At 42.1% G+C, this 24,612-nt stretch overlaps 2 protein-coding genes across 16 annotated transcripts in view; both read left to right on the top strand.

Moving 5' to 3' along the window:
- LOC104315585 (E1A-binding protein p400) overlaps positions 1 to 13,277 on the top strand; it is a 54,216-nt gene extending 40,939 nt beyond the window's left edge. For 8 of the 15 annotated variants that reach the window (XM_069794939.1, XM_069794944.1, XM_069794942.1 and 5 more), the window contains 14 exons: positions 260 to 396; positions 956 to 1,012; positions 1,134 to 1,212; positions 1,786 to 1,986; positions 3,023 to 3,068; positions 3,160 to 3,269; positions 3,886 to 4,090; positions 4,600 to 4,763; positions 5,149 to 5,355; positions 5,663 to 5,858; positions 6,484 to 6,614; positions 7,266 to 7,433; positions 8,192 to 8,269; positions 10,711 to 13,277. In XM_069794939.1, the coding sequence (XP_069651040.1) occupies positions 260 to 396; positions 956 to 1,012; positions 1,134 to 1,212; positions 1,786 to 1,986; positions 3,023 to 3,068; positions 3,160 to 3,269; positions 3,886 to 4,090; positions 4,600 to 4,763; positions 5,149 to 5,355; positions 5,663 to 5,858; positions 6,484 to 6,614; positions 7,266 to 7,433; positions 8,192 to 8,269; positions 10,711 to 10,983 (2,052 nt within the window). In that variant the 3' untranslated portion in view covers positions 10,984 to 13,277. The remainder of the gene's footprint in view (positions 1 to 259; positions 397 to 955; positions 1,013 to 1,133; positions 1,213 to 1,785; positions 1,987 to 3,022; positions 3,069 to 3,159; positions 3,270 to 3,885; positions 4,091 to 4,599; positions 4,764 to 5,148; positions 5,356 to 5,662; positions 5,859 to 6,483; positions 6,615 to 7,265; positions 7,434 to 8,191; positions 8,270 to 10,710) is intronic. The other 7 variants (XM_069794941.1, XM_069794952.1, XM_069794953.1 and 4 more) reach the window with 4 other exon arrangements.
- Positions 13,278 to 13,455: 178 nt separating this feature from the next.
- On the top strand, positions 13,456 to 23,871 carry NOC4L (nucleolar complex associated 4 homolog). The gene is made up of 15 exons (XM_069794956.1): positions 13,456 to 13,588; positions 13,716 to 13,848; positions 13,961 to 14,067; positions 14,358 to 14,465; positions 14,999 to 15,148; positions 15,772 to 15,871; positions 16,158 to 16,192; positions 16,297 to 16,347; positions 16,890 to 17,001; positions 17,634 to 17,694; positions 18,252 to 18,362; positions 19,674 to 19,837; positions 20,597 to 20,679; positions 21,579 to 21,692; positions 22,010 to 23,871. The coding sequence occupies exons 1-15, from the start codon at positions 13,493 to 13,495 to the stop codon at positions 22,124 to 22,126; spliced, it is 1,542 nt and encodes a 513-aa protein (XP_069651057.1). The 5' UTR covers positions 13,456 to 13,492; the 3' UTR covers positions 22,127 to 23,871.
- The last annotated feature ends 741 nt before the right edge of the window (positions 23,872 to 24,612 follow it).

Consider the following 24,612-nt stretch of genomic DNA (forward strand, 5'->3'; position numbering starts at 1 on the left):
TTTGCCATTTCGTATGTCCCCAAGTGCTGATGCCAGTGTGACCGTGAGAACTGCTCATTATTTTGCTCTTTCTTTATATATTTCCCATAGAGTTTTGTGTAACAGTAAGTTATCAGTGACACGAGGCAGAAACCAGTCTGTGATAGATATGTTGGAGTACGTTTTTAAATAATCTACAAGCGCACCATGTGTTTATACATAGACGAAATGCCATGTGGGTGTGTTTGCAATTGAACGTTGGGTTTTTTTCATTTTTTAGACTAAAAACAGTCGCCCACTTCGTACCAATCAGATCTATGCTCAAGATGAGGGTGCAACCCACACGCAACTTTATACTAATCATTTCGAGATGATGAAAATGATTGCAGGGAAAAGAAGTCCACCTATCAAACCTCTGTAAGTTTAACTGGGATCATTCGATCTCCCTGTTACCACAGATCTCCTGGAAACTGTGTTCTGAATTGCTTTCACAACCGAGAGTTATTTTACCCTGTCTTTCAAACTGCTGTTTTGTTTTTCTGTTCTTGATCTCTTTCCTTGCATCCTGGCCTTGTGTTACTGGAACACCTTCATATTTCATGTGTTTGGGTTAGCTTTTACTCACTGCATGAATTTGTTTTATGTGACTAAGAACAGAAGAGCACTCAGTTGGGGCTTTTTTAATCTACTTTATAAACTACACTTTCCATTTGCCTGAATCGTAAACATTTTGATGTCTATGCTGCTTAGTAGTACATTGTTTTCTACGTATATTCCTGCAGTAACTTTTTCTGTATTCATTTAATATTTACTCTGAGTCTTTCTTAAAATGTCTATCTGTGTGCAGGCTCCAGTACTGGTGGGAATATCATGAAAACTTCACCAAAACGGCAGCATCATCTGCTAAAACATGTGAAATTAAATATTGTTTTTAAGTTTTTTCTGTCTCCAGTAATACAGTTTTGCTCAATTTCAGACTTGGCATGAATCCTTTCCAGAAGAATCCAAAGCATGCATCAGTGCTTGCAGAAAGGTAGGCACTCTCTGTCTTAAAGGAGTTATGAATTGCATAGAAGTGCTTTTTTTCTTTTCCTTTTTACCTTTCAGTTACTTATTTTTAACGATTGTGTGCTCTGTCTTATCATTGTTTCTAGTGGAATCAACTATGATAAGCCACTTCCTCCAATTCAAGTTGCATCCCTCCGAGCGGAACGTATTGCAAAAGAGAAAAAGGTATGGTCTCCATCTCAGCTATACATATGACTGTAGTAATTAAAAAATTAGGCAACAGAGGAAATATGAGAAAATCTGCCTCCTGGGAGAAGTTTGGCAGTACAGTAGATATTATGACCAGATGCAGCTTGTTCGTGGTCTAGGGTTTAGATACCCAAGGTCCAAAGAGGGACCTTTCCTTGGACCTGTATGTCATACTTATACTCGTTGTTTAGAAGCATCTTTTTTGAAAATACGTTAAGAACATGTAAAATTCTTGTTTTATTCTTGACCATTCTGTAGCCTTCTTTCTTACATTATTCAGAAAGAGATACTTGTCCTTGCTTGTTGATGGTAAATTGCTTGTGCTCTGCTCTAAGCCATATAACCATGAATATAGCTTGTAGTTTAAAACTAGTTAGGTCATGTAACTTAGAGAGGTACAGTGAAGACAGATTTGTATGCTGTCTCTGCACACAGATATATAAAACGTGATTAGAATTAAAGGGGTTTTGTTGGTTTTTTTTAAAAATACATCCTGATTGTTACATGCGATGTTTTGAAGACTATGAAGCTCACAATTTGATTTCCTAGGCTTTGGCTGAACAGCAGAGGGCACAGCAACAGACAGGTCCACAGCCTCAGCAGCAGCAAGCTGGCCAGCAGCAAGCTCAGCAACCAGCTGTACAGCAAGCACAAGCTCAACCTCAGCCGCAGGCTCAGGCACAGGTAGTTCAGCAGCCACAGGCAGTAGTGCAGACTGCAGTAACTACTGTGGCCAACACAGCAGTATTGGTAAGAAAGGGAGGGCTTGGTGCCTCTGATGTAGTAACTTCAGTTCTTCTGTGTGTACCATATTTGTGTGTTTTATTTTCTCTGGAAAGTGAAAATTTTAGGTCAGTATAGTGAGGTAAAAGCTATTTCTTTCTTTCTTTTTTTCCCTGAGTATGCTGGATATCTTCTTTTTTGCTCATTTAAGACTACGTTTGTACCATTGTAGCAATAGGTCTTGGCATTCTGGGGTGGAAAAATACCATATCCTTTGCAAAGATTTTTTGCCTTTTTCAGTTTAGACTTAAATTTAACTTAATCAAGTCTGAGCAAATACATGTACACAGTCAGTGAACAGTGTTTATACAAAGAACTTGGAAAATAAAAAGAATGTGGCTGTAAGAGCTACTCTGTTAAAGTAGCTTAAAAGCCAAAGCTTTATTAACCTTTGCAAGGCAAGTGTAATGTTGCATCATACAGGACCTACCATGGTTGTTCTATTGCGAATCTGTGCAAAGTTTTCATGGCTTCTTTAAATCTAGAGTCTGTTTTAATTAATGTGATGACAGGTCTGAGGCTTTTGCTTTTAGAACCAGTCCAGTTTGCATACTAATATGTGGAGCCACTGGTGATTTTATTTTGCTTGTTGAAGGGCAAGAATACTGCAGCTTTTACAGAAAAAGACACGAGGATGGGTTCTGACCCATAAGTATTGCTGTGTATCTACTGCTCAGTGATGTTCATGTGTGACTGGTTGTCTGTGGCGTGTCAGAGTAAGATACTGCTCCCTTCTTCTGCTAACAAGCATGTCAAATGACCAGTATTTACCAACATTTGACTGGTCTCCAATTGCTAGTTAGTGTGGCAGAATCCTAATATATACATCAGTTGTTGTTGATGAATGAACAACTGCAGAAGCATCTGTGCGTTTTACTGCATTTGTCTTATTTTGTCACTTCTGGAGTGCAACATTGTGTTAAACAGCATGGTAGAGTAAGAACTGTATTCAGTTTTCTTTTATTGTTTTTCTGAACTGTTACCTCAATTGTCTTCTAAATAGGCGGGCACAATCAAAACAGCAGTTACGGGGACAAGTATACAGACTGGTAAGGAGACTTTATAATTAGGCATTAGAGATGATAGGACATTCAGATTTTCATTTTTAGAATCTCACATTTAATCCTGGCTTGCTTTCAGCTACAGTAAGTGGAAATGTCATAGTAAATACCGTTGCTGGAGTCCCTGCTGCTACCTTTCAGCCCATCAATAAACGTCTGGCTTCACCTGTTATACCTGGAACATTGACTGTGAGTAGATTGCATCACTAGTTGTGTCCCTGGACTGATCTTCGTTGCATGTTTTATCGGCGTATCTGTTTTCTTCTTTAGCTTTCCATGTTATCAGAAACTCTGCTTCTTGCAAATTTCATGTGCATCATGTGATTCTGTATCAAACCCCTCTTACCAAAATACCAGAACACACTGGAACAGTTTATCAGAAAAAAGTGCCTAATAGATATTACTGTTAAAAATAATTCATAGACGAGTGCTGTCATAGGCAATGTGTTGTATCATTATCATTTCCAGCCTGTAGCTATTTTGTGCGTTGTTAATTATGATCTTTATTACCATTTTAATGGTTTAAGACTATGGAAGATAAAGCAAAAAATTGAAAGGTAGTAAAATCAGATTTCTGTAATGTAATTAAGAGTTTGGTGATCAGCCTGTTTGAAAAAGATTTAGCCAGATGCTGATTATTAATACATACCTGAACAGTTAGAAAGATGTGGACCATCATTGCTTTTGCAATGCTTTTGCATTTTTTGTGTTTGTTTCTAAAATTGTGTAGTCCATTTCCAGAAGGTTCCATAGCTTTATATGAGGTACGGAAACTTTGAGAAATAATGACTGTGTTCCTTTTCAGACTTCGGGAGGCACTGCAACTGCACAAGTGGTACATACCCAGCAGCGAACTGCAGCAGCACCTGCTGCTTCCACGGAGCTGGTGACCATAGCATCTACCCAGGGAGTTCGTGCAGTAACTTCAGTGACAGCATCAGCAGTAGTAACTACAAACTTAACACCTGTGCAGACCCAGACAAGATCTTTGGTGACTCAGGTTACACCAGGTAATAATCCTGTGTTTAGGGATTTTTTTCCGAGGGTATGTAAAGGGCCTCAGAATTTCTGTAGGTTGCTTTATCACCATAGCCCCACAATACTGAAAGTCTGGATTTGTTGGCAGCACAATTAAACAGTGCTATGATTTTTAACTTGCTTTATTGTTGGTGCCCAGATTGCATTTTTCTCTAGTATTTCTGGATAAAGTATTGCAGTAGAGAGCTGCTTGGCCCCTAGGCATTACAATTTAAAAAGTTTATTAATAATCCAGCAGTAAAATATTAGAACTGACTGTCTCGACTAAAAAATATTGTGAAGAAAGAATCATATATTTTATTATTTACTCTGCTTTTACATCATATTTATGCTAATATGTTGTTATTTGTAGTTAGTCCACAAACTGTGCTGGAGCAGAAAAATATGCATTTAACAGCTTGGCTTTTCACGTGAAATCAATGAATTAAACTGAATGTTGAAAATCTTTCTTCAGAGCATTTTGTGTTTTCTTTGTTCACAGCTACACCAACAGTTCAGCTATCCGGCAAAACAATCACCCCTGCTCACTTCCAGCTTCTGAGGCAACAGCAGCAGCAGGCTGCTCAGGTGCAGGTCCCACAGATTCAGGCTCAGGCACAAGCCCAGTCTCCAGCTCAGATAAAAACTGTAGGGAAATTGTCACAGGTGAGGAAATGCTTCTGAAGTAACGTGGCATGTTACTCCCATTGTTATTGTAAGCATCGTTAGCAGTGTGTGTTGTATCCGATTTTCTTGGGCTAGAGTGAAATGCAGCTCTTTCTGAAATTTGACCCTACTAAAATTTCATGAAGGCAGTGAGCCTGCTAGCCACTTCAGATAGTACCACTATCGCAGTAGGTCAGGATGTAAAGCACTTACTGTTACCTATTCAGTGGCAAACCATCGTGTAAAGGAGTTGCATTCTTAGCTCTCTGATCTTAACTGAAGTCTGGCATAGAATGTTTCTCCTTTAAAGCTTCAGATTAATCTCCATTTTTTTCCTGTAGTCATGTAAAAGATTGGAAATGATGGAAGTGTTTGATTTTTGCAGGAGCAGCTGATCAAGTTGCAGAAGCAGAAACTGCAGCTTCCCCAGCAGCAGGCAGCGCAGCAGACACAGCAAGGATCACAACAGCAAACAGCACAAGTACAAGTGCAACAGCAACAGCAAACTCAACAACTCACTGCTGTGACAGCACCTCGTCCTGGTGCAGTTCTCACAGGCACTACTGTGACAAACCTGCAAGTTGCTCGTCTTGTAAGTTGGCTTTGACTTTGCAAAAACAGTCTTAAACACCTTACTATCTTTGCTGGTTTAAATGAACTGGATACTGGTCATTCATGCACACAAGTGCCCTTTGCATTACTTAGGCAGTACAAAGGATACAGCTTTAACGTAAATAGCTTTAAATTGCACTTACCCACCAATACCACCTCTGAATTGTATTACTGTAAAGGAGCAATTATATTTAGAAACATTTACAACTATCACTTTATAATGACCTATTATATGCAGCAAATATTTTTTTGGGCCAGTACAATAATCTTCATTCCTTACTGCTTAGACTCGTGTTCCTGCTTCCCAGCTTCAAGCACAAGGACAGATCCAGGCCCAAACTCCGCAAGCAGCACAGGTTGCTTTGGCAAAGCCTCCAGTGGTGTCTGTTCCAGCTGCTGTTGTGTCATCTGCAGGAGTCACTACACTCCCCGTTACTGTTGCAGGCATTAGTGTTGCCATTGGGCAGCCACAGAAAGCAGCAGGTATGTCAACTGACTCGCTAAAACATAATAAAGTTTTAAATGACACTTTTTTAAAGGTAGAATGTTTCAAGTAATGTCTTCTGTGGGACACACACTTTAAAAACTAAAGTGATCAAGGTTGTATTCCCATTTATTTCAAAAATGAGGTAAGAGAATTACACTTACTCCATTTAATCTGGAGGGTAGCATGATTCTTTAGCCATAGTGGTAGGGTTTTTGTTGTTTGTTTGTTTTTTTTTTAAATCTGTGCATGAGAGTAGGTGAGCAGATACAGTTTTAAAAATGAAGACAAGTAATTTCAGTTTTTTTAAAAATGCAAAATGCAAATAGGAAGACTTGTATTTTATAACAGTCTCCTCTAGTATGGACAGAATTTTTCCTGTGGGAAAATTATTGTTAGAACACAAAGATAGCTTACTCATGCCCTTAGATAACAGAATGTTTTTTCCTCCACTGTCAAAATCATATGTCTTATTCCCATTAAAATCAGTGGGTTATTAGTGCTCAAAGCTATACAGATGTGTAAGTCTATAAAAAGCACAATCTGTGTTTGCAAGCTGTGATTACTGGGACAAAGCAATAAACTGAAGACTCTTACAGTTCTAATTATTTTTGTAATTTTCAGGAGGCCAGACGGTAGTTGCACAGCCACTGCATGTCCAGCAGCTTCTAAAACTCAAGCATCATCAAGCAGCACAGCAACAGAAAGCTATCCAGCCTCAGGTTGCACAGGGTCAAGCTACTGTGCAGCAAAAGGTACTTGTTTGCTTTCCCATTGAGTTATGTAAAGCTTCTGTGGTTGTAAAGCTTCAGCTCTAAATTATGAGGACACTCCTAGAGAGTCAGTCAGTATTTCTAGGGGTGAATCTTAAGTAAGTCTAGAGAGAATGGCTTCTCATGTGCCTTGTCAGGTGCTTAATAATTTTTTCAATAAGGTGGCCATTTGCTGTGATTTCTCATGCCCAAAACTGGGTTTTCTTTTTCAAGTAACAAAGATGAAGATTCTCGTTAGTCACTTCTAACATAACTGAACATGGAAAATTCCCAGAGATTTTCACAGTTTACAATGTAATTTGTGCGAAATACACTTTTTCCTGAAATGTCATGTTCTCATAGGCTTTGCTGTCAATCAGCCACCAGTGTGGTTTTTTGGAAGTGCATGATCATATGAAGCGTGTGTATGTGTGCATGTGTGTAAGAGAGAACCTTTTCAGTAAATACTTTAAGTGATTCAGAATATTTGTATAAGTGCATGAAAGCTTTCACCTAGTGTTCATTTTGCTATTACGAGTCCTGGGAGGATTTTGTTTCAATAATTAAATGTAATTAATCTTGTTAACTATATACCTGTTCTTTAAAATACACATATATTTTGTAGTCATTGATGCCTTTTTTTCTCTTCTGCAGATAAATGCTCAACAGGTTACGGTCCAAACCCAACAGCAGACTTCACAGCAACAAAAAGTAACTTATACTACACAGCCTGCCATTAAAACACAGTTCCTGACAACTCCAATTTCCCAAACCCAGAAACCAGGTGGAACCCAGCAAGTGCAGGCCCAGATTCAGGTACAGGTAACACAGGTTTACACTTTTAAACTCTACTGTGACTGGAGAATTGTAAAGATGACAGGTGATGTAGCATTTTATGACCCACTCATATTAATTCTAGTCACATGTTTGTTTAAATTGACTTTGTAATAAAAATAATTGGTGCTGAATATGTGGCCTTATAGCAGGTTAGAGGAACTATCTGAGCTGTAAGTTCACCTTTCCTCTTTGAAATAAATAAATAAATAGAGTCACTCCTTTTTATTTAAGCAAGGGATTCCATACTGTGTTTACTAAGGAAAATTCAGCCAGAGTTCTTCCTGTTTTCTGGTGCTGCCTCCCAGCCTAATCTTGGGCAGCCAAGAGTAGGTGACAGTTCAATTATCTTCTCTTCTGCATAACTGGATCAGTCTAACCAAGGAAAAAGAAGGGGGTTAGGAATTGGAAGCCTTACTCTTTCAAAAGTATATCTAAGATAGTGTAGCACATTAGAACGTCTGTGCTTCCTTCAATTTTATATATAGTTAGGAGGAAACGAGTGTGTTGCAGTTAAAATTGAAAACATGACTTTTCCTCTTCCTCTCGTAGCTAAGTTCTTCAATACACTGACCTAAAAAGTTTTACAGAAGTTCAGTATCACTGAGAATGCCAAGCTGCAGCTTACCATGAACAGGACTTTGGAAAGGTTTTCACTCGCTAGCAGTTTTGATAGGTATGGTGTTTTGCTGCTAGTAGCAATTTTTTATTTTGACCAAATCTTTCTTTATTTCATGTCACTACAGGTTGCAAAACTTCCACAAGTGGTCCAGCAACAGGCTACTGTTGCCAATATTCAACAGATGGTTTCAGTTTCCCAACAGGTAGGTTTTGCACTTGTCAAATACAGCACTAGAAACATGATCCTACTGAAAACTCATTTATTTGGAATATGTGTGTTTTTCACCTTGTGTGTGGCATAGGCAGTATTTTTGAAGGATATAGCAAGTGCCCTTCTATAAAAATGAATCATGTGAATACCAAGTAAGCTGCTGTATATTCTCTAGTCTAAAACTTTGGTAGGTGGAGCAACATTGGTTCATCACTGTAGATAAGCTGAAAGACAGATTGAAAAAAATACTTTCTAGAGCTGAAAGAACTTTTAAAAATTGGTTTCTTGTGATACATAGTCAAGATAGCAAATAATTGAACTAATGAGCGCCATCTGAGTTTGTTCTACAAAAATGAGGACAAATCGAGGGTTACAAGTTGTTTTGTTCCAGTTCATAAAGCTGAGCCAAGTGCTTTGTAAAAGTGTCCTGGTTTCAGCTGGGATAGAGTTAACTGTCTTCCTAGTAGCTGGTACAGTGCTATGTTTTGAGTTCAGTATGAGAAGAATGTTGATAACGCTGATGTTTTCAGTTGTTGCTAAGTAGTGTTTAGACTAATGGCAAGGATTTTTCAGCTTCTCATGCCCAGCCAGCGAGAAAGCTGGAGGGGCACAAGAAGTTGGCACAGGACACAGCCAGGGCACCTGACCCAAACTGGCCAACGGGGGTATTCCATACCATGCGACGTCCCATCTAGTTTATAAACTGGGGGGAGTGGGAATGGGGGATCACCGCTCAGGGACTAGTTGGGTGTTAATCGGCGGGTGGGTGGTGAGCAATTGCACTGCGCATCATTTGTACATTCCAATCCTTTTATTATTGCTGTTGTCATTTTATTAGCGTTATCATTATCATTATTAGTTTCTTCTTTTCTGTTCTATTAAACCATTCTTATCTCAACCCACAAGTTTTACTTCTTTTTCCCCGATTTTCTCCCCCATCCCACTGGGTGGGGGTGGGAGTGAGTGAGCGGCTGCATGGTGCTTAGTTGCTGGCTGGGGTTAAACCACAACAAAAAGTCAGAATGGTGTGGTATCTGTTCTGAATGTGGTATGATAACAGACGGGACTAGGGCAAGAGAAGGTCAGATGGTTTGGTTTCCCCTCCCCTAAATACCAAGCAGTTTATTTAACACTGTTCAGAACAATGTTACTCAGACCATTTAGCAACAGGCATAACTTACGCAGTTGACTGGCAGGAACGATTTAACTTTGGATGGTGGATGAAGTTACTGCCTTCAGTGCACAAAAATCTGAGCCAATCGGCTCTTCATCTGTCACAGGTTTTAGTGCAGTGTTTTAGTGCAGAATAAAATCTGTGACTGTTATCTTAAAACGATGATGAAGTGTTGTAAGCTGACTGATAACCACCTCAGATGTGAATGCTTCAAGGGCAAAGTAGACAACAGGGAGTAGAAAGCTCATCAGTCAACACAAGTTGAGTTGTCCTCTGTAGTCAGTAAGAGCTCCTAGATAATTTTTCAAGGGACATTAAAGGCTAGATTTTCAAAACTCATTGACGTTGGCATAACTCTGGGACTGTTGAAATCCATGGTAAAAAGACAAATAAACAGCTCCCCTCCCACACACACCGGTGACATCAATGGCAGTAGGATTAGGCTATGCTAAGTATTTTTAAAACTGTGGTCCTGATGTGTATGTAGCATTCTTTTTACCTGCATTTTTAGTGCTTCCCAGCAGATTCCTCTTGGATCGGTCAAGAGTTAACCTTCCCCTAGAGAAGCCCTTGCAGCTTCATTTGGCTTCTGTCTCTGACAAAGGCAGCTGGAGCTGCTCAGTTTTCATTACCTTGTCCTCTGAAGAAGGAGATGTTGAATTTTTTTCTCCCTTGTTCTGGGTAGTGCTATGAAAATTAGATTTCTGGATGGAGCTCAAACTATTCCACCGTAAATTGGCAATAGAGACTGGCAGCTGTAGTCTGAAAGGATAATGTCAGAGACTGGTAGGAAGCCTCAGTGGCTGTATTTATTGTCATAATATGGGTGCAGAGTTGGCATTTTAACGTCTTTGATCCTCCCTCTGTTCTTTTCTCTGTTCCTTCACTTCTGCTTCTGCAGTATGGGAATTTTCCTGTTTATCCAGTGGGGTTTCTATACTTTCTGTTTATCTTCTGTAAAGGATCTGGGGGAATGTCCTTTGATTTGCGCTGCAGAGATCTGAGTTACAGGCATCTTGGCTCTTAGTTCTGTTTTATACGGCTCTAGAAAATGTGACAGAACAGTGTTTCTCAGTGAAACCACAGAGCCTGTGTTCCCAGAATCCCTCCCAGCCTTCCTACTTTGTCCAAGATACTTGTCAGTCAAGAGAGTGAATGCCTATGTAAGTCAGATGCCTTCTGTAGAGTGGAAACGTAATGAATGATCATTTTAACGCCAAACTATTCTTTTGTAATTGCCTTGTCATCCTAATGTCTAGGTACAAGCTCAACCCCAAACTGTGACACTTTCTCAGACGACAGCAGGTCAACAGCAGGTTCAGGTGATTCCTGCAACAACTGCTACTGCTCAGGTCGTCCAGCAGAAACTGATACAACAGCAAGTTGTGACAACAGCGTCTCCCCAGATTCAGGCTCCAGGTGTACAGAATCCAGCCCAGACACCAGCAACATCTGAAGCCCAGAATCAGCAAGCAAAAGTACAAATGAGGACGCCTACTGTCAGATTAAAGGCACCTACTAAGCCAAGTTGAACTAATGATTAGAATGCAATAACAGGGAAACACAGCATTTCTTGTTTGCTAAGCCAAGTGAGAAGCTACTCCAAACATCCAAATGAAGACAAACCACCTCTATTTTTTTTTTTTTTTTTAGCAGAAGGTTTTTTGCTGGTGAACATTTAAACATGGAAACTCTCATAAAACTTAAGCGTATTAGCAACTGTTTAGCACTCAAAATCTGTACAAGATGCATTCTGCCAGTGTTCTCTGTGCTCATTCAAACCAGATAAAGCAAGCATTACTTATGTTTAAATTCTGCCCAGCTTCACAAAAGTAACATGGTAATATGCCATAAACGTCAGTAAAATTCATCTATCTTAGCATACCACAAACTGCCCGTGGGAATATGCAGTTCTTTGCTATCGTTTGGATGGACGCTCCATATCCAGGGCGAAGCCATTCAAAGAACCAAGTGTGGCTAATATAGCAAAGTATTTTCCATCTGTATAAAAGCTGCATGTTGTTCTTGCTTGAGGTAAATACCTCTGGAAGATCGAACATATTTGAAGTGCTCCCTGCAAACTTTAGCCAATAAATGTGAAAACCTGTAAGTATATGTAATTAAAAAGGAAAAAAAGTTTCATTCTCCATTTTTGTAAGTCTTTTAAAATGTTTGTTAGTAGTTTTGTGTACAGTTTATTGAATCACCCAACCTGTGCGCTCATTCTCATATTTCACTTTAAGATAATGGATATTTTAGGCATGAACTGAGTAAATACTGTGTTGATAGTAGATGTGTATTAAAGTGTAGCCCATTTTTTTTGTAAAAGAATTGTTCAGTGGATACAGCTAAACAAATGATCCGTAGCTGTTTCTCATGGGACTTCCGTCAAGGAAAATCTCCAACTGATAAAATTTAATCTCTCAGTTTCATTCTGCTCTTGCAACATGTTTAAATGTTCAGTACTTTCTACTCAGCTTTCAGCTCGGGGGGGGGGGGTGGGGGGCTGGGGGAAGGGGAGAATAGTGAAATTAAATCTAAGACTTAATTCTTCAACTGTGTAAAGAATAAGATCTAACTTTTGTACTATTCTTTTACTAAAGCTAATGATGAATGTATCTTCAGGTGGGTATTTTGGATGTGAATAGAGCGTGGCCTCTTCCTCCAAATCAGTTTGCCTTATTGTTATGAAAAAAAAAAAACAACCAACAAAAAAAAAACCCAAGCAAAAAGCTGCATAGAACTGTGGGGGTTTTCTTTACTTTTCTTGCATAAAATGAAAAACAGACTGTTTGCAAACAGCACTGAGTGAGGAATCAAAAAGCTCTTGGTGGCTTGAATGGATTTATTTTACTTTGGCCATAAAACTGCATGACTTGTAAAATTCAGACAAAATTACAACATTCCTTTTCTGAGATGTTTTTAAAATTATTTTTCCATTCTGTGATCTTTTCACTCTTTTAGGCGGGAAGCCTATTTAAAGGCAAGGAAAGCGTATCTTTTGTTCTTACCTCTGTATGTACACACCTATTGGTACCTAGCAATCCAAATGGCTTAAACAAGAAAGAATACCCAGTCAGCTCCTCTGTTTTAAGTAGGATAGGTTCAGCCCATTCTGTTAAGATCACAAATGTTAACACGGGGTCAGGCAGCGTTCCTGATTTTTTTGGGGGGGGGGTTTATTTTAGACCTCTTTTCTCCTGCATCCTCTTTTTCTTGGACCCTCAGGTCTGCAAATACGGGGGCATTGTTGTTTGGTTTGTTGGGGTTTTTTTAAGCTGTTTGTGCATGCAGTAGTGTTCCGCTGACCCTGCCGAACCACCGGTCTGTGCCATTACCTGAACTTCATTACTAGCCGCGAAGCTGGTGGTGTTGGCAGCGGAATAGTTTAAAATGCAAAGGAAATGCAATGGTAACGGATAACTGACACCGTGTACAGTATAGTGTTGCTTATCCAAAAATATTGCTTAGTTAGCCCCAGTTTTACTTTTAAATGTTTAGCTCTTATTATGTGCATGAAAGTCGGGGGTGGGGGGGGTGGGGGAACACGTCCAACAGTGGGAAAGCTGTTGACTGCATCATTGTGCTGGTCTGATTTGGTGTCTAAAGAGGCAATTGTTTCTTGTTTAGGTCAGTTAATGAAGATAAAAATCACCTTTTTTTTTTTTTTCTTTTTTCCTTTTGATGTGTCTTTCTCCCAGGAGTGTGTTAGGAAGTCAACCTGTAAATAACTGATGAACATAAGCATTTGTACTTGATCCAGTAGGATTATAAGGAATAGTGATGTATCCTACCTGAAGGTGTAATAAAGTGTACATTTTTATAACACCGCCTCGCCTTGCCTTCTGTAACGCACGGGGGGGGGGGGGGACTCGGGAGCTTCTTCCCCGCAGATCCGCTTTTCGGGTTGCCGCAGCAGCGGGCGGGCTGCGAGCTCCGAGCCCCGGCCCCGCCAGCGGGCGGAGCGGCCGCGGCCGCCGCCTCCTCCTCCTCCTCCTCCTCCCGCCCTTCCTCCCTCCCTTCCTTCCGCTGGCCGGCAGCATGGCGCGGGCCGCCGCGCTCGCCTCCAGCCTGGAAGCCGTGCTGGGGAGCCGCAGCAATGCCAACCGCGTCTTCGAGATCCTGGAGCTGCTGGCGGTGAGGGGGGACGGGGACGGGCGGCCGGCGGGGCGGCGCTGGGGGCTGAGGGCCGCGGCTCGCCGCGAGCCCCGGCAGCGGGGCCGCCCTGCCTCCCCCCTCTCCTCAGGGACGCGCTCTTCCCCAGGGCCGGGAGGAGGAGGAGGAGGAGGAGGACGTCCTCTGCGCCGCCCGGACCTGCAGCCGGCTGTTCGGGGCGCTGCTGGAGCGGAGGGAGCTGTTCGTGGGCCCGCTGCCCGCCGAGGAGGCCTCTCTCGCCGGTGAGTCGGGGGTTCCCGGGGAGAGGCAGGGCCCTGAGCCTGGGTCGCCTCTCCCTGGGGCTCGTCCCGGCCGGTCTGAGCTTTCGAGACTCGTCCCCGGTTCACCCTGCAGGTAACTACAGCGCTGAGGACAAGTACAAGGTATGGATGAGGCACCGCTACAACGACTGCGTGGGTTGCTTGGCGGAACTGATGGGACACGGTGCCTTCCAGGTCAAGGTAGGTCCTGAGCCTGCTGCCGAGACACCGGGTCACGCGGGGGTCCCTTGCCGCGCAGAAGCAATTACCGCTCTAATATTTGAGTGCGGGTGGGCAGGCCGTGCTCTAAGACATGGCTGGTGCTCTGGCTCACCTCAGCTCACCAGCCCGCCGGTAGCGGCACGCAGCTTTCTCAGTGAAGAACATCTTAGTTCGTTCTTCCTCCCTTAGAAGTTGCCTCCTTTGGGTCTCACCCCCAGTGCCCTTGTTGAGGTGGGGGGGTTTCTGTTGTGTTTTTGTTTTTTTTAAAGGAATTGTCACTCTGCACCCTCATGAAGTTTGTTGAGTTGGAGGCACGATATCCATTGATCAAAGTAGAGTGGAAGGGGAGTTTAACTTTTCCTCGTGAACTTCTCAAGGTAGGCTGCAGAACTGAAGAGTTCCTCCTGTCGCTTACCCGATGGCGCACACGACCTCACGGCTCACCTTCTCCAGTACTGAAATTTCAAGCTAGGAGGTTTTCAGCGCGAAGGGAGGGTGGTGGTCTAGAGCGAGCACCGAGACCTAGTGCTTCTGTCCCTGCTGAGGCGACACTTGCAGGTGTGGAGGCAGCTGCCTTGTACTGGTTTGAGCTGGATTCCTGAGTGTTTATGTGGTACCAGTTCTGGGGTGGTTTTTTGGAGTCCCTGGCCTCACTTGCAAGGATGAGAGGGAAGGTACTGCCCCTGGTTCAGCCACCATGTCATTTCTAAATGACATTGTTTTTGATAGAAGGGGCCCATCTTGTAGGTCAGGAGGACTTGTCAAAATGGCTTGTGAACGTTGTTTTGTGGCAAGCAGCACACAGCCATGCTAGCTGCCTTTCAGAAAGACAGGAGCCGTCACAGCTCGCTTTCCGCTCCAGTACTGTAAGACGCTGACTCGTTGCTTTCCTTTACAAACTTTTTGTTAGGTAGTTGTGGATGGCTTGCTTCCCATAAATGAGGACGCTTCACTCCTGATCTCTCGCTTTCAAGAATATATGGAGTATGATGACATTCGGTACTTTGTCATAAAGGCTGTCACTGAGAATATTGGACAAGTCATGCAGAAGACAAAAGAGGTAACAAATTGTTACTGTTGAGGTGGGTCTGGATAAACTGCTCTGAAAAGTGTCTTTCCCATGAAGCAGGGAGGGACTAGTGGTATATGGAAAGACTTTGGAAGCAAGAGAAATGAGTGTGCTCACTTGAAGGCATTGATTTTTTTTTTTCTTTTTTTTTTTTCTTCTTGCTCACAGTGTATGCCAATTATGCTAAGACTGTCTTCAGTCTGAAATTGGAAGTAGTTCAAGACACACATACTGTTGTTCTTGCAAAACCTGTCTGGGCTCTAGCTTCTCTTTTACCCAAATCTCTGCAGCTTGGGTGGCACACACAGAGCACTTAATTTTGTTCTCTCTCTTGTGCAGAAGAAGAGTCTGTTTTCTTTACTGGGATCCACCAGTTTTGTTAGACCAGAATTAGTTCAGGGATAAGTTTTGTGTTAGGCAAACAAGGCAAACACTCCAGGACGAGGCAGCAATAGAGAATATACCAGTATATACACCAGCCATCAGCATTTTTCTTTTGCTCTTTCTTTCCTAAATATATTTAGTGCTTGGGAAGTAGGGCAATGTTGAAGTCCGGCATCGTACCATCTGTTGTGGAACTTGCTTCATGTTTGATTATATGCTTTTTTTCTCAGAGGCCGCTGCCATTTTACCAACAGAACGTATTTGCCCTCATTTCGCCCATTAACATGCCAAACAAAGAGTGTGACATGGTCAAATTTATGGTGAAGCAAGGTTAGTAAGCTCCACATGATGAACTGTGTATGAAAAGGAAAATAAGATTTTTATTGTGTAAAGACTCATACTGTCTGAAAAATGTCTGCTTCTCTGATCACAGTGATTCTAAACAGTATTACAAAATCCACATTCCTCAGTCTACAGGGGGGTCTGTCATGGCCTTGTGTCAAGACAAGACTTCAGCCCAAATTCTTAGGGTATCAAAGGACTAAGTAAAAAAGGGTTGTCTTAATTTTTTAAACATCCATTTGAAGTTCAACATCTGTTTTCCCTTTTTTCTTAGATAACTGGGAGGAATTGAAAGTGTCGAAGCTGCAGGTAACTGTTCGTTTGGTGCTTCAGAGTTGAAATTTTATCTACTTTAAAATAGAGCTTTATCTACACCAGTGTGTTTAACTCACTGCTTGCAATTCTGTTTTAAGGCACACAGGCAGGCGTTTGAAAAAATGTGGCTCAGTTTTTTGAAGCACAAGGTGAGTGATACTTCTGCGACTGATCTGCATTGCTTTCTAACTACTAATCGTTAGAGGCTGTGGCTGTCCTTGCATGGAGCTCCTGGTAGGAGCCCACTATGCTTTCAGTGTCAAACGAGAACTGCCCGGTCACCGCTTCTGCTGGATTGTTCTGCCGAGAAACAAGACCTCATGTACAGTCTGCTGCTTCTCCTTACTCTCAGCCTTTTTTTCCCACCTTAAACAAGTCTGCCTGTTAGGAATGATCTGCCGCATAACAACCTCTGTTCACAGGTTGAAGGTTCCAAAGCCTTCTTGCTGGTGACTTTCTCTTCTGAGCTGTGATGACACTTTTAGTTGTGAGCACCAGCTTCTTTGAATGAACTTAATTGTCAAATGTCACTTGTAAACTCTCCCATTTGGGAACTGTTTCTGTAAGACATTCTGTATTGTCCTGGCACATTCCGTTTTGCTTGTGTGTTGCTTTTTGAGCCATCGGTTGCTGTTGGTCTCCGAGTTCTCCTTGCAGTGATTGTTTCACTGTATTGTTTTGTCCTTTACAGCTACCTACTGGCCTTTACAAAAAAGTTCTTGTCATTCTACATGACTCCATCCTGCCTTATATGAATGAGCCCACTCTCATGATAGACTTCTTGACAGTGGCCTATGGCATAGGTGAGTGAAAACAGGCCTTTTTGTTCTTTCTGAGGCTCTGCAGCATGGTACCTATGGACTTGGAAGGGCTGCTGGATGCAACACCTCAGCCTGGGTGATGAAACAGATGTACTTTTGGCTGGGTTGAAGCTAAGGAACTAATGTGAACTTTGTTGTCCCTGAAAATGAGATGTTTTTAACTGTGTTTGTCAGTGTTGTTGCTCCTTGTATGTAAGGAAGATTATATTTAAGTGTTTGGGAAGAGTAGAATACTGGAGTGATTTCTTCTAGAGTTCAGCCAGCAATGCTGATACCTGGCCTGCATCTGGACACAGGATGCACAGGTTCCTACAGATATGTCTTCTCTGAGGAGACCTTTGCCCTACACAGTGTGGCTTTCTTGGGGAGTCAGATCAGTATGTTTGTGTCTCTCAGTCCTTTAGAGCCTGTTCTTCTAAACTACAGTTTAATCTTTGTAAGTAACTTATGAGCCTCTGGATGGTTTTAGATGAAATTGTTACCTTACAGCTATTGTGCTGGCTCTAATTGCAGGTACTCTTAGTTTTGTATTTCTTGTAGGAAGGTTTTATAATAGAAATAAGTTGAAGCTGATATTTATTTTCTTATGGTGTCGATACCTGCCTTTCTTACAGGTGGAGCAATCAGTCTTCTAGCCTTAAATGGATTATTTATTCTGATTCATCAGCATAATCTGTAAGTGAAAAGAGCATCTTGTTTAAAAGGACATGGGTTTTTGCATTTATATCTTTATAGAAAGGAACTGAAATGGATTCTACACATCTTCAGGCTTTAAAATTCCCCCACGAGAAAGCCGAACTCTGCACAAGAGGCTCAGCTGTTTGGATGCTGAGCTCTTTTGATAGTCTGATCTTTTTTCAGCTGAGCCTAAATATCCTCTTCCCCAGACTGTGGTTGCTTAGCACTTGAAAGTAGACTTTTTTGATAATAGACTTAATTGATCTGATTACACAGTGAAGCCATAGTCTTTGGTGTGCCTTTCGCTGGATCCTGTACCATTTGCAGTCAATGGACATAGCTTCACATGCTGAAAATGGTTGGGCACTGCAAGAGCCATAAATTCACCGTACAGCTTGTTTTTAAGTGGTGGCTGTGGAGAGAAGCCTAAGAAAGCTAAACAGAGCACAGCAGTGGTCTGGGGTAGTCTATAATGAAAGCACAGAAACATTTAGACACAGTGTAGTCCCATTGTACATCACAAATGGACATTGTCTTTTTCCTTTTTTTAACAGGGAATATCCTGACTTTTACAAAAAGCTGTACAGTCTTTTAGACCCTTCTATATATCATGTGAAGTACCGAGCCCGCTTTTTCCATTTGGCTGATCTGTTTTTGTCTTCATCGTAAGTTGCATCTTTATTATGTATGTTCACTATTTTCTTCATGCTTTTCTCTTAGCCAGAGACTGTTCTTGAACAGTCCGCCACATGTCTGGATATAACGTATTCAGTGTGCCTGTTGGATTAGATGCATTTTTAGCAAGAAAACTGAAACCAAGAGAGTTATTGTAGTGTTGTGTAATTTTTCATGTGCTATTTTTGAAGATTTGCCACACAACCATCTAGTTTCAGAAAGTAAAAATGCAGTTTGTTACCTGCGTTTAATCCGCCCGTGATTGTGGATGTATTTTGATCTGTATTCCACTTTGGCTGAAAGTGGTGATTTTTCTGTCTGTCTTTATGAATATGGAAAAAGTAACATTTGCAGGCTTTTTATAGATCATAAAGCTGTTAATAAACTGATGACCTTTTGGAGACGTATAACATTGAAATATAAAGTGTTTGACAGTCTGTCTTGATGCTGTCAATTCATTGTACACAGGGAAGAAACTAGATAAGCAGCTGGTCATATAGTTGCCATCATATGTTATAAAATAAACCAAGAGTAACGCTTTACAGTTCAGCACTAGGCACTTCTTATCAAACCCCTTGTATTCATAGTGTACTTTGAAGAGAGTAGCAAGATCTGACAGATGGTGTCCTGTGGAGTGGCTTTGCTGAGCCTTGCAGGTGTAGCATGCCCCAGGGCTGAAGGCCGAGTGGCTGTTGTCATCTTTCACCCCGGCTCTTCTGACCTGAAGAAAGTGCCTAGATGAGCTGATTGCTGTTAGAAATTTGCATTTTTACCATAAAAAAAGAACTGTCCTGCACATTTACATTACAGCAGCTTTATGTTCCTATTAACAGCTGTGGTGCTTGCTTTAGTCCTGGAAGAATTACGTAAATTTAACACCATGGCCTATGTATTAATTAAACCCACAAAATTACATTAGAAGAATATAATTAAGGTTGCCAGGCCAAGCACTCAGAAGTTTATAAAAGGACTGAATAAAGACTGCCATATGAATGACCATGTACAAGAGCTATGCTTGGCAAGTGCTTGGAGTGGTGCCATGCATCTGGATTGAATCACAGACTGATTTGAGATTATTCATGTATTGAATGGAAATGCCCCCAGATTTGTTCCAGAGAGCACACAAGACCCTATATTATGGCTTGAAACCAGGATTCTTGTAGCTTCTCTTTACTTCATAGCTGAGAAAATCTGAAGAGCCCCACTGATCTTTAACCTGACATGCCGTTTGGATTGGTGAGGCTGCTGGCTCACTTGCTAGCACTTCTACAGGCTGGTTTCTTCTGTCTCCTTTCCAACAGTCACTTGCCAGCCTACCTGGTGGCAGCATTTATAAAGCGCCTCTCCCGGCTGGCCCTGACTGCTCCTCCCGAAGCTCTACTCATGGTCATTCCCTTCATCTGTAATCTCTTTCGGAGGCATCCTGCATGCAGGGTGCTGGTACACAGACCTAATGGGCCAGAAGGTAAGAGGGAAGGTGGCCAGGGGAGTTTTGGGTTATGCCTTCAGACAGCATAAAGAGCAGGATTCCTGCGAAGGAGGAGGGGAGATCCCAGCCCTGGTTCTGAGGTTTAGAAGGATCCCCTTGTCCCTTGAGTTCGTGGACAGCCAGCAGACTGTTCTTGCAAGTTCTCTGCCTGTGAAGACCTGCCTGCATTGCTCCTTTCTGACCTTGGGCCTCACAGTTGGCTGCACTGCCTCTGTGATTCTCTGGGTGAAGGTTGCTTTGAGCCTGCCACACTGACCCAGCCTACTTCCAAGTGCTAAAGGACTGGGGGAGCTGTACCATACACTGAGCTTGTCTTGTTCATCTCAGGACCATAAAGAAAAAAGAAACCAAATGCAGAAACCAGAAGCTTCCTAAATTTCTGTCTGTAGTGTTTTTGTGTAGGTGGCCTCACTAGGGCCTCAGCGGTCTCCTGAGTTTTTACTTCATCTCTCTGTGATTTAACTGACCGGTGTTGAACATCAGTAGTGACCATTCAAAGTTGCCCGAGATGTTCTTGGTGCTCTACTTCCTGTGCTCTTTAAAAAAGTAACATGGTTCTGCAGTGCTGCCAACAGTGACTCTTGGGTTGTGCTGGGATGCATCGGCTTGTTCCTGGACCCTAAATGTCTTGGGAAGGAGCAACTCTGGCTGCAGCACTGCTCTGGGTTTCTGTGTTCCCTTTGGGGTTATGTACATCACGCAGGAGGTATTAGCTCTGTTTCTCTATTTCCTTAGGTATGTCAGAAGATCCATATATTATGGAGGAGGAGAAGCCATCTGAAAGCAGGGCTTTGGAGAGCTCTCTCTGGGAGATTCAGGTATGTCAGCTAAAAAGGAACATCTGGTCTGGTATGGGTTTCTTCCACCCTTGCCACTTCCTTGACGCATCTTGGCAGTAGGGAGTCCCGCTTACAAGAACCTGCTGACATATGTCTTGCAAATCAGATCTATCCTAGCATAAGACGCAAAGGATTCCATACACTGGAGAAATTGTATGTGCTAATTAGTAGGTGACTTGTGAGCACAAATCTCACTGTGCAGCTGAAAAGTGTGCATTTAACAGCTGAAACAGACTAAATACATGCAAATGTACGAGGCGCTTTATTTGCTTTGGAGAGGAGAGAGGAACTTGCCGAGCACTGATGGAAATTAATCGGGTACAGCTAGGTCATCCTGTAGAAATGGGTTTAAAAATGCTAGAGAAGATTGTAACGTTCATCTTTCACCTGGATCGTTTGTAAGATGGTGTGTGAAGGTTGAAATAGGTTAAATTAGTCCAATGGTTCTAAAACCTTAATGCCAGGATTATCACTTTCCATTTAAATGCTACAACGGTTTTGTGTAAGGGGCTGAAGCAGCAACAAGGATGTTGTGCAGGAGAAGGAAGCCCAGAGAACAGCAACTCGGATGTGGCATCAGGGCTATGGGAGGTAGCAGAATTGGGTTATGCATTGTAGGTGTGGCCTGTGGAGGAGTCTGTCTGTCTTGAGCTGGATGTGAACAAGGTGAGAGGGGCCTTTGACGTGTTTGAAAGATGGCTGAAAGCAGGATTTCTTGAAGCTGTGTAGTAGCACAGTACAGCAAACTTGCCTCTGCCAGAATTTGATGTTCACTGAAGATCTGACCAACAAAGGGGCAGATACCTGTGTGGGAATGCAGATAGATGTGTGTTACCCTGTGCTTATTAGACCATCCCCTATTTGTCTTGCTTTTGCAGTCTCTACAAAACCATTATCACCCAGATGTGGCCAAGGCAGCTGCTATCCTGAACCAGTCGCTGTCTGAAATGGAGGATGACATATCAGGGCTCCTGGAGCTCTCAGCTTATGAGGTAGTGTTGCTATGCCTTTGTGAATGATTGGAACCAGAGGAAAGGAGACTGGTTCCTGGACGCAATAGCCATGTTCTGTTCATCAACCTTGCTGCTGCGCAGGGAGCTAGGCTGACTTTTGGTTACCCACAGCCAGGGAAAACCAGGAAAATGTCTGTTAAATAATAGAGCATGAGGCAGCTGTGGTGACAGGGCTGGCTTTTATATAAAAGGTTTATTTGCTGGATCTTTTAAGAGATTGGAGTGAGCAGTGGTATCAGCCAGGGCGAAAAGCTTGTAGTGAGTTTTGCCAATATCTTCTATTTTTTCCTTTGTAGCTTTTTGATAAAGAAGTAAAGAAAAAGGCTATTGATGTGCCCTTGGAGTTTGAGCAAGTACGAGGTTTGTTTGGGAAGAAAAATGATATTTTTGCAGAGCACTTCACTTTAGATTGATGTGATCTCTTATAAACACATCCGCACAACTGACTGATCTTAGGGACATGCACAAAGCTCACGCGTTGTGCTCAGCAATTCTGCCTTTGAAGTTTCTCCATGTGATGAGAGCTGGACTGCTTGAAAAAGGTGCAGCCTTCTTCAGCGACCTTTGCCACTACCCATGGATGGACTTCCCTTTGTTTCTTACACTTGCATACTGCCACCTGCTATTTGGGAGGGATTTTTCCTCAGAGCAAGGTTTTCCGGACTTGTTCATTGCTGCGATTCCAGCCCTTTTCTCCAAAGCTGCTGGTGCTGGCTGTGATCGGTGACTGCATCGACAGACCATCTTGCTGCGATTCAGTGGGACTGAGGGGAATTGCGGTCTCTGACTACTGCTCTTGTTTTTCAGATGTGTTACTTTTATAGTGGAGCTGACAACCTGTTTGTAGCAAGTGACTTCAATACATAGCTGTAAACACCTGATGATACTCTAATTATATACACTTTTAAACTCATGTCTTCAGAGGGATGTTTAGCTTCTTATGTACTCATCTTAACACACCCACGTTCGAGGCACTGAAAGCTCTGGTTTGTCAAAAACAACTCATAGATGATGCTCAGTAATTCCATCTGTGAAGTGTTGCTGATGATCCCTCATGTACATCCATCTCATGCTGTAAGGTTACTTAATTCAAAATGCTTGTGAGCTTTGGAAATGAGCATAATCCTGGTGACTGCTATAGCTAGGGAGGCCAACTGATGTGCAGTGGGAGGTGTGTCTAATCCTTGATTTTTGCTTCAGAATGATAAGCAGCTTGATGTAGTTTTGTTTGCAGCCTGCAGGTGTTGTAGGAGCTGTGGCCAGTGTGTATCCAGGTGCTAATGAAGTTTTAACTAGTCCACTGATGCTAGGTGGTTTTGTTAATTTGGATTTTTCATATGGTTCCCAAAGTCATGCAGAAATACATTTTGATAGGGCTTGGCGTTTTTTTTTTTGCCCATAAGGTTTTTTATTTAAGGTAAACTGCTTATTAAGAACGCAGATAAACTCAGGACTTCTTTTTCATAATAATTTTCAACAACTTAATGTTATCTCGTTGGACTTTAAGTCTGCTTGCATATTTGGAAATCTTATTTTGTGGAGGAGAAAAATACAGTCAAAGAGGCCAGGAAATCTAATTTCTGTCAGATAGGTCTGTTTAAGTCAAGGAAAACTGCAGCTGTCTTGGAGACCCTAAGTGTTATGTTTTCTTCATCCAGTTTTCTTCATGCTTTCCAAACAGTGGACGTGTCCTCAGAGTATAGAGCCCTACCTCTTCTCTTTTTTTTCTCTGATGCTTTTGAATTCAGGTCGGGTGTTTTTCAGGATTCAAATTTTTTTTTCTTTTTTTAAAAGAAGTCTCGCTCTTTGTTTTTCACTGGTGAAAAAACAATCCTGTCTCCTTCCTGGCCAGCCTGCTTTTCTTTTTTCTTTGACTTCTGCTATCTGTGGTAGGAAGGCAGAATGGGTGAGATGATAACTTACAGCTTGAGAGACCTCAGTTCAGGTTCACATAAGCCTTGTATTTCACCTCTAAAATGTATCTCCCTATGTCATACGTGTGTTGTATGTATGTGTTTGGTAAACATTTTGAAGTGCTCTGATGCTATAGTAATGAGGACCACATAGCTACCTTTGAAAGAAGTATGCAAGCATATCATCTTTCAGATTAAATGAATGAATATATTGAATATTGAAATGAATGAATATATATATTGAATACCTTTCTCTGCATCTTTTTGTTTTACTCAGGTTGGCCCAGTTACATCTGTCTGAAATTACTGATGGGCAATGTGATTCATATCTTTCATAATGTTGACACTCCAGGAGTGTGAAGATTCTTTTTTTAATGCACAAATATTAAACCATTTGGGCATGGGGCAAGTCAAGGTCTCATGGGGTTGAAAATTAGGGAGTTTGGTTGAGTTCTTAACATGTGGATGGAGGGTAAGCAGAGTCTTTGTCAACAAGGCATCCGAAGGGCTGTGTAAGCTGTGTGCCTCTGTCTGCCATCCTGGGGTCTCCTGGCACCAAACAAGGATACCCTGCTCATGGAACAGGTTGAGTTGGTGGGCAGTAGTGGGAAGCAGCAGCTTCTGCCCTCTGATATGGCCTGCTGCTGCCTTGTGGGCAAAGCCTTGTATCTCCGAGACCAAAGGACCACAGACTAAAATATTATCAATACACTTGGATGCTACTGGAAATGGGGGGGGTTGCTATTTCCCAGGAGAAAGACTGCGAAGGCACCGGAATCTTCAATGTTTTCACCAGCTGTGGATCCTAAGTACTGTACTGCAGTTAACGGTGACTTGATTGGAGCAAGATGCAATGTATTTTTTCAAGTGCATTCCCTGTGCCCTATGTGCTAACCGTTGCAGCTCCCACTGATGTTGAGACGGAGGGTTAGGCTGACTCAATATGTTTTCAGATCTGCCGGCACATTTCAATGCTGTTAGCGCTT

The sequence above is a fragment of the Haliaeetus albicilla genome, chromosome 10, assembly GCF_947461875.1.
Source record: "Haliaeetus albicilla chromosome 10, bHalAlb1.1, whole genome shotgun sequence".
Taxonomy (NCBI): Eukaryota; Metazoa; Chordata; class Aves; order Accipitriformes; family Accipitridae; genus Haliaeetus; species Haliaeetus albicilla.

Coding starts and splice junctions, on each gene's coding strand:
- NOC4L (XM_069794956.1), top strand. CDS start 13,493: ATGGCGCGGGCCGCCGCGCTCGCCTCCAGCCTGGAAGCCGTGCTGGGG. Junction 14,068..14,357: donor ACGGTGCCTTCCAGGTCAAG/GTAGGTCCTGAG, acceptor TTTTTTTTAAAG/GAATTGTCACTCTGCACCCT. Junction 18,363..19,673: donor GATCTGTTTTTGTCTTCATC/GTAAGTTGCATC, acceptor CCTTTCCAACAG/TCACTTGCCAGCCTACCTGG.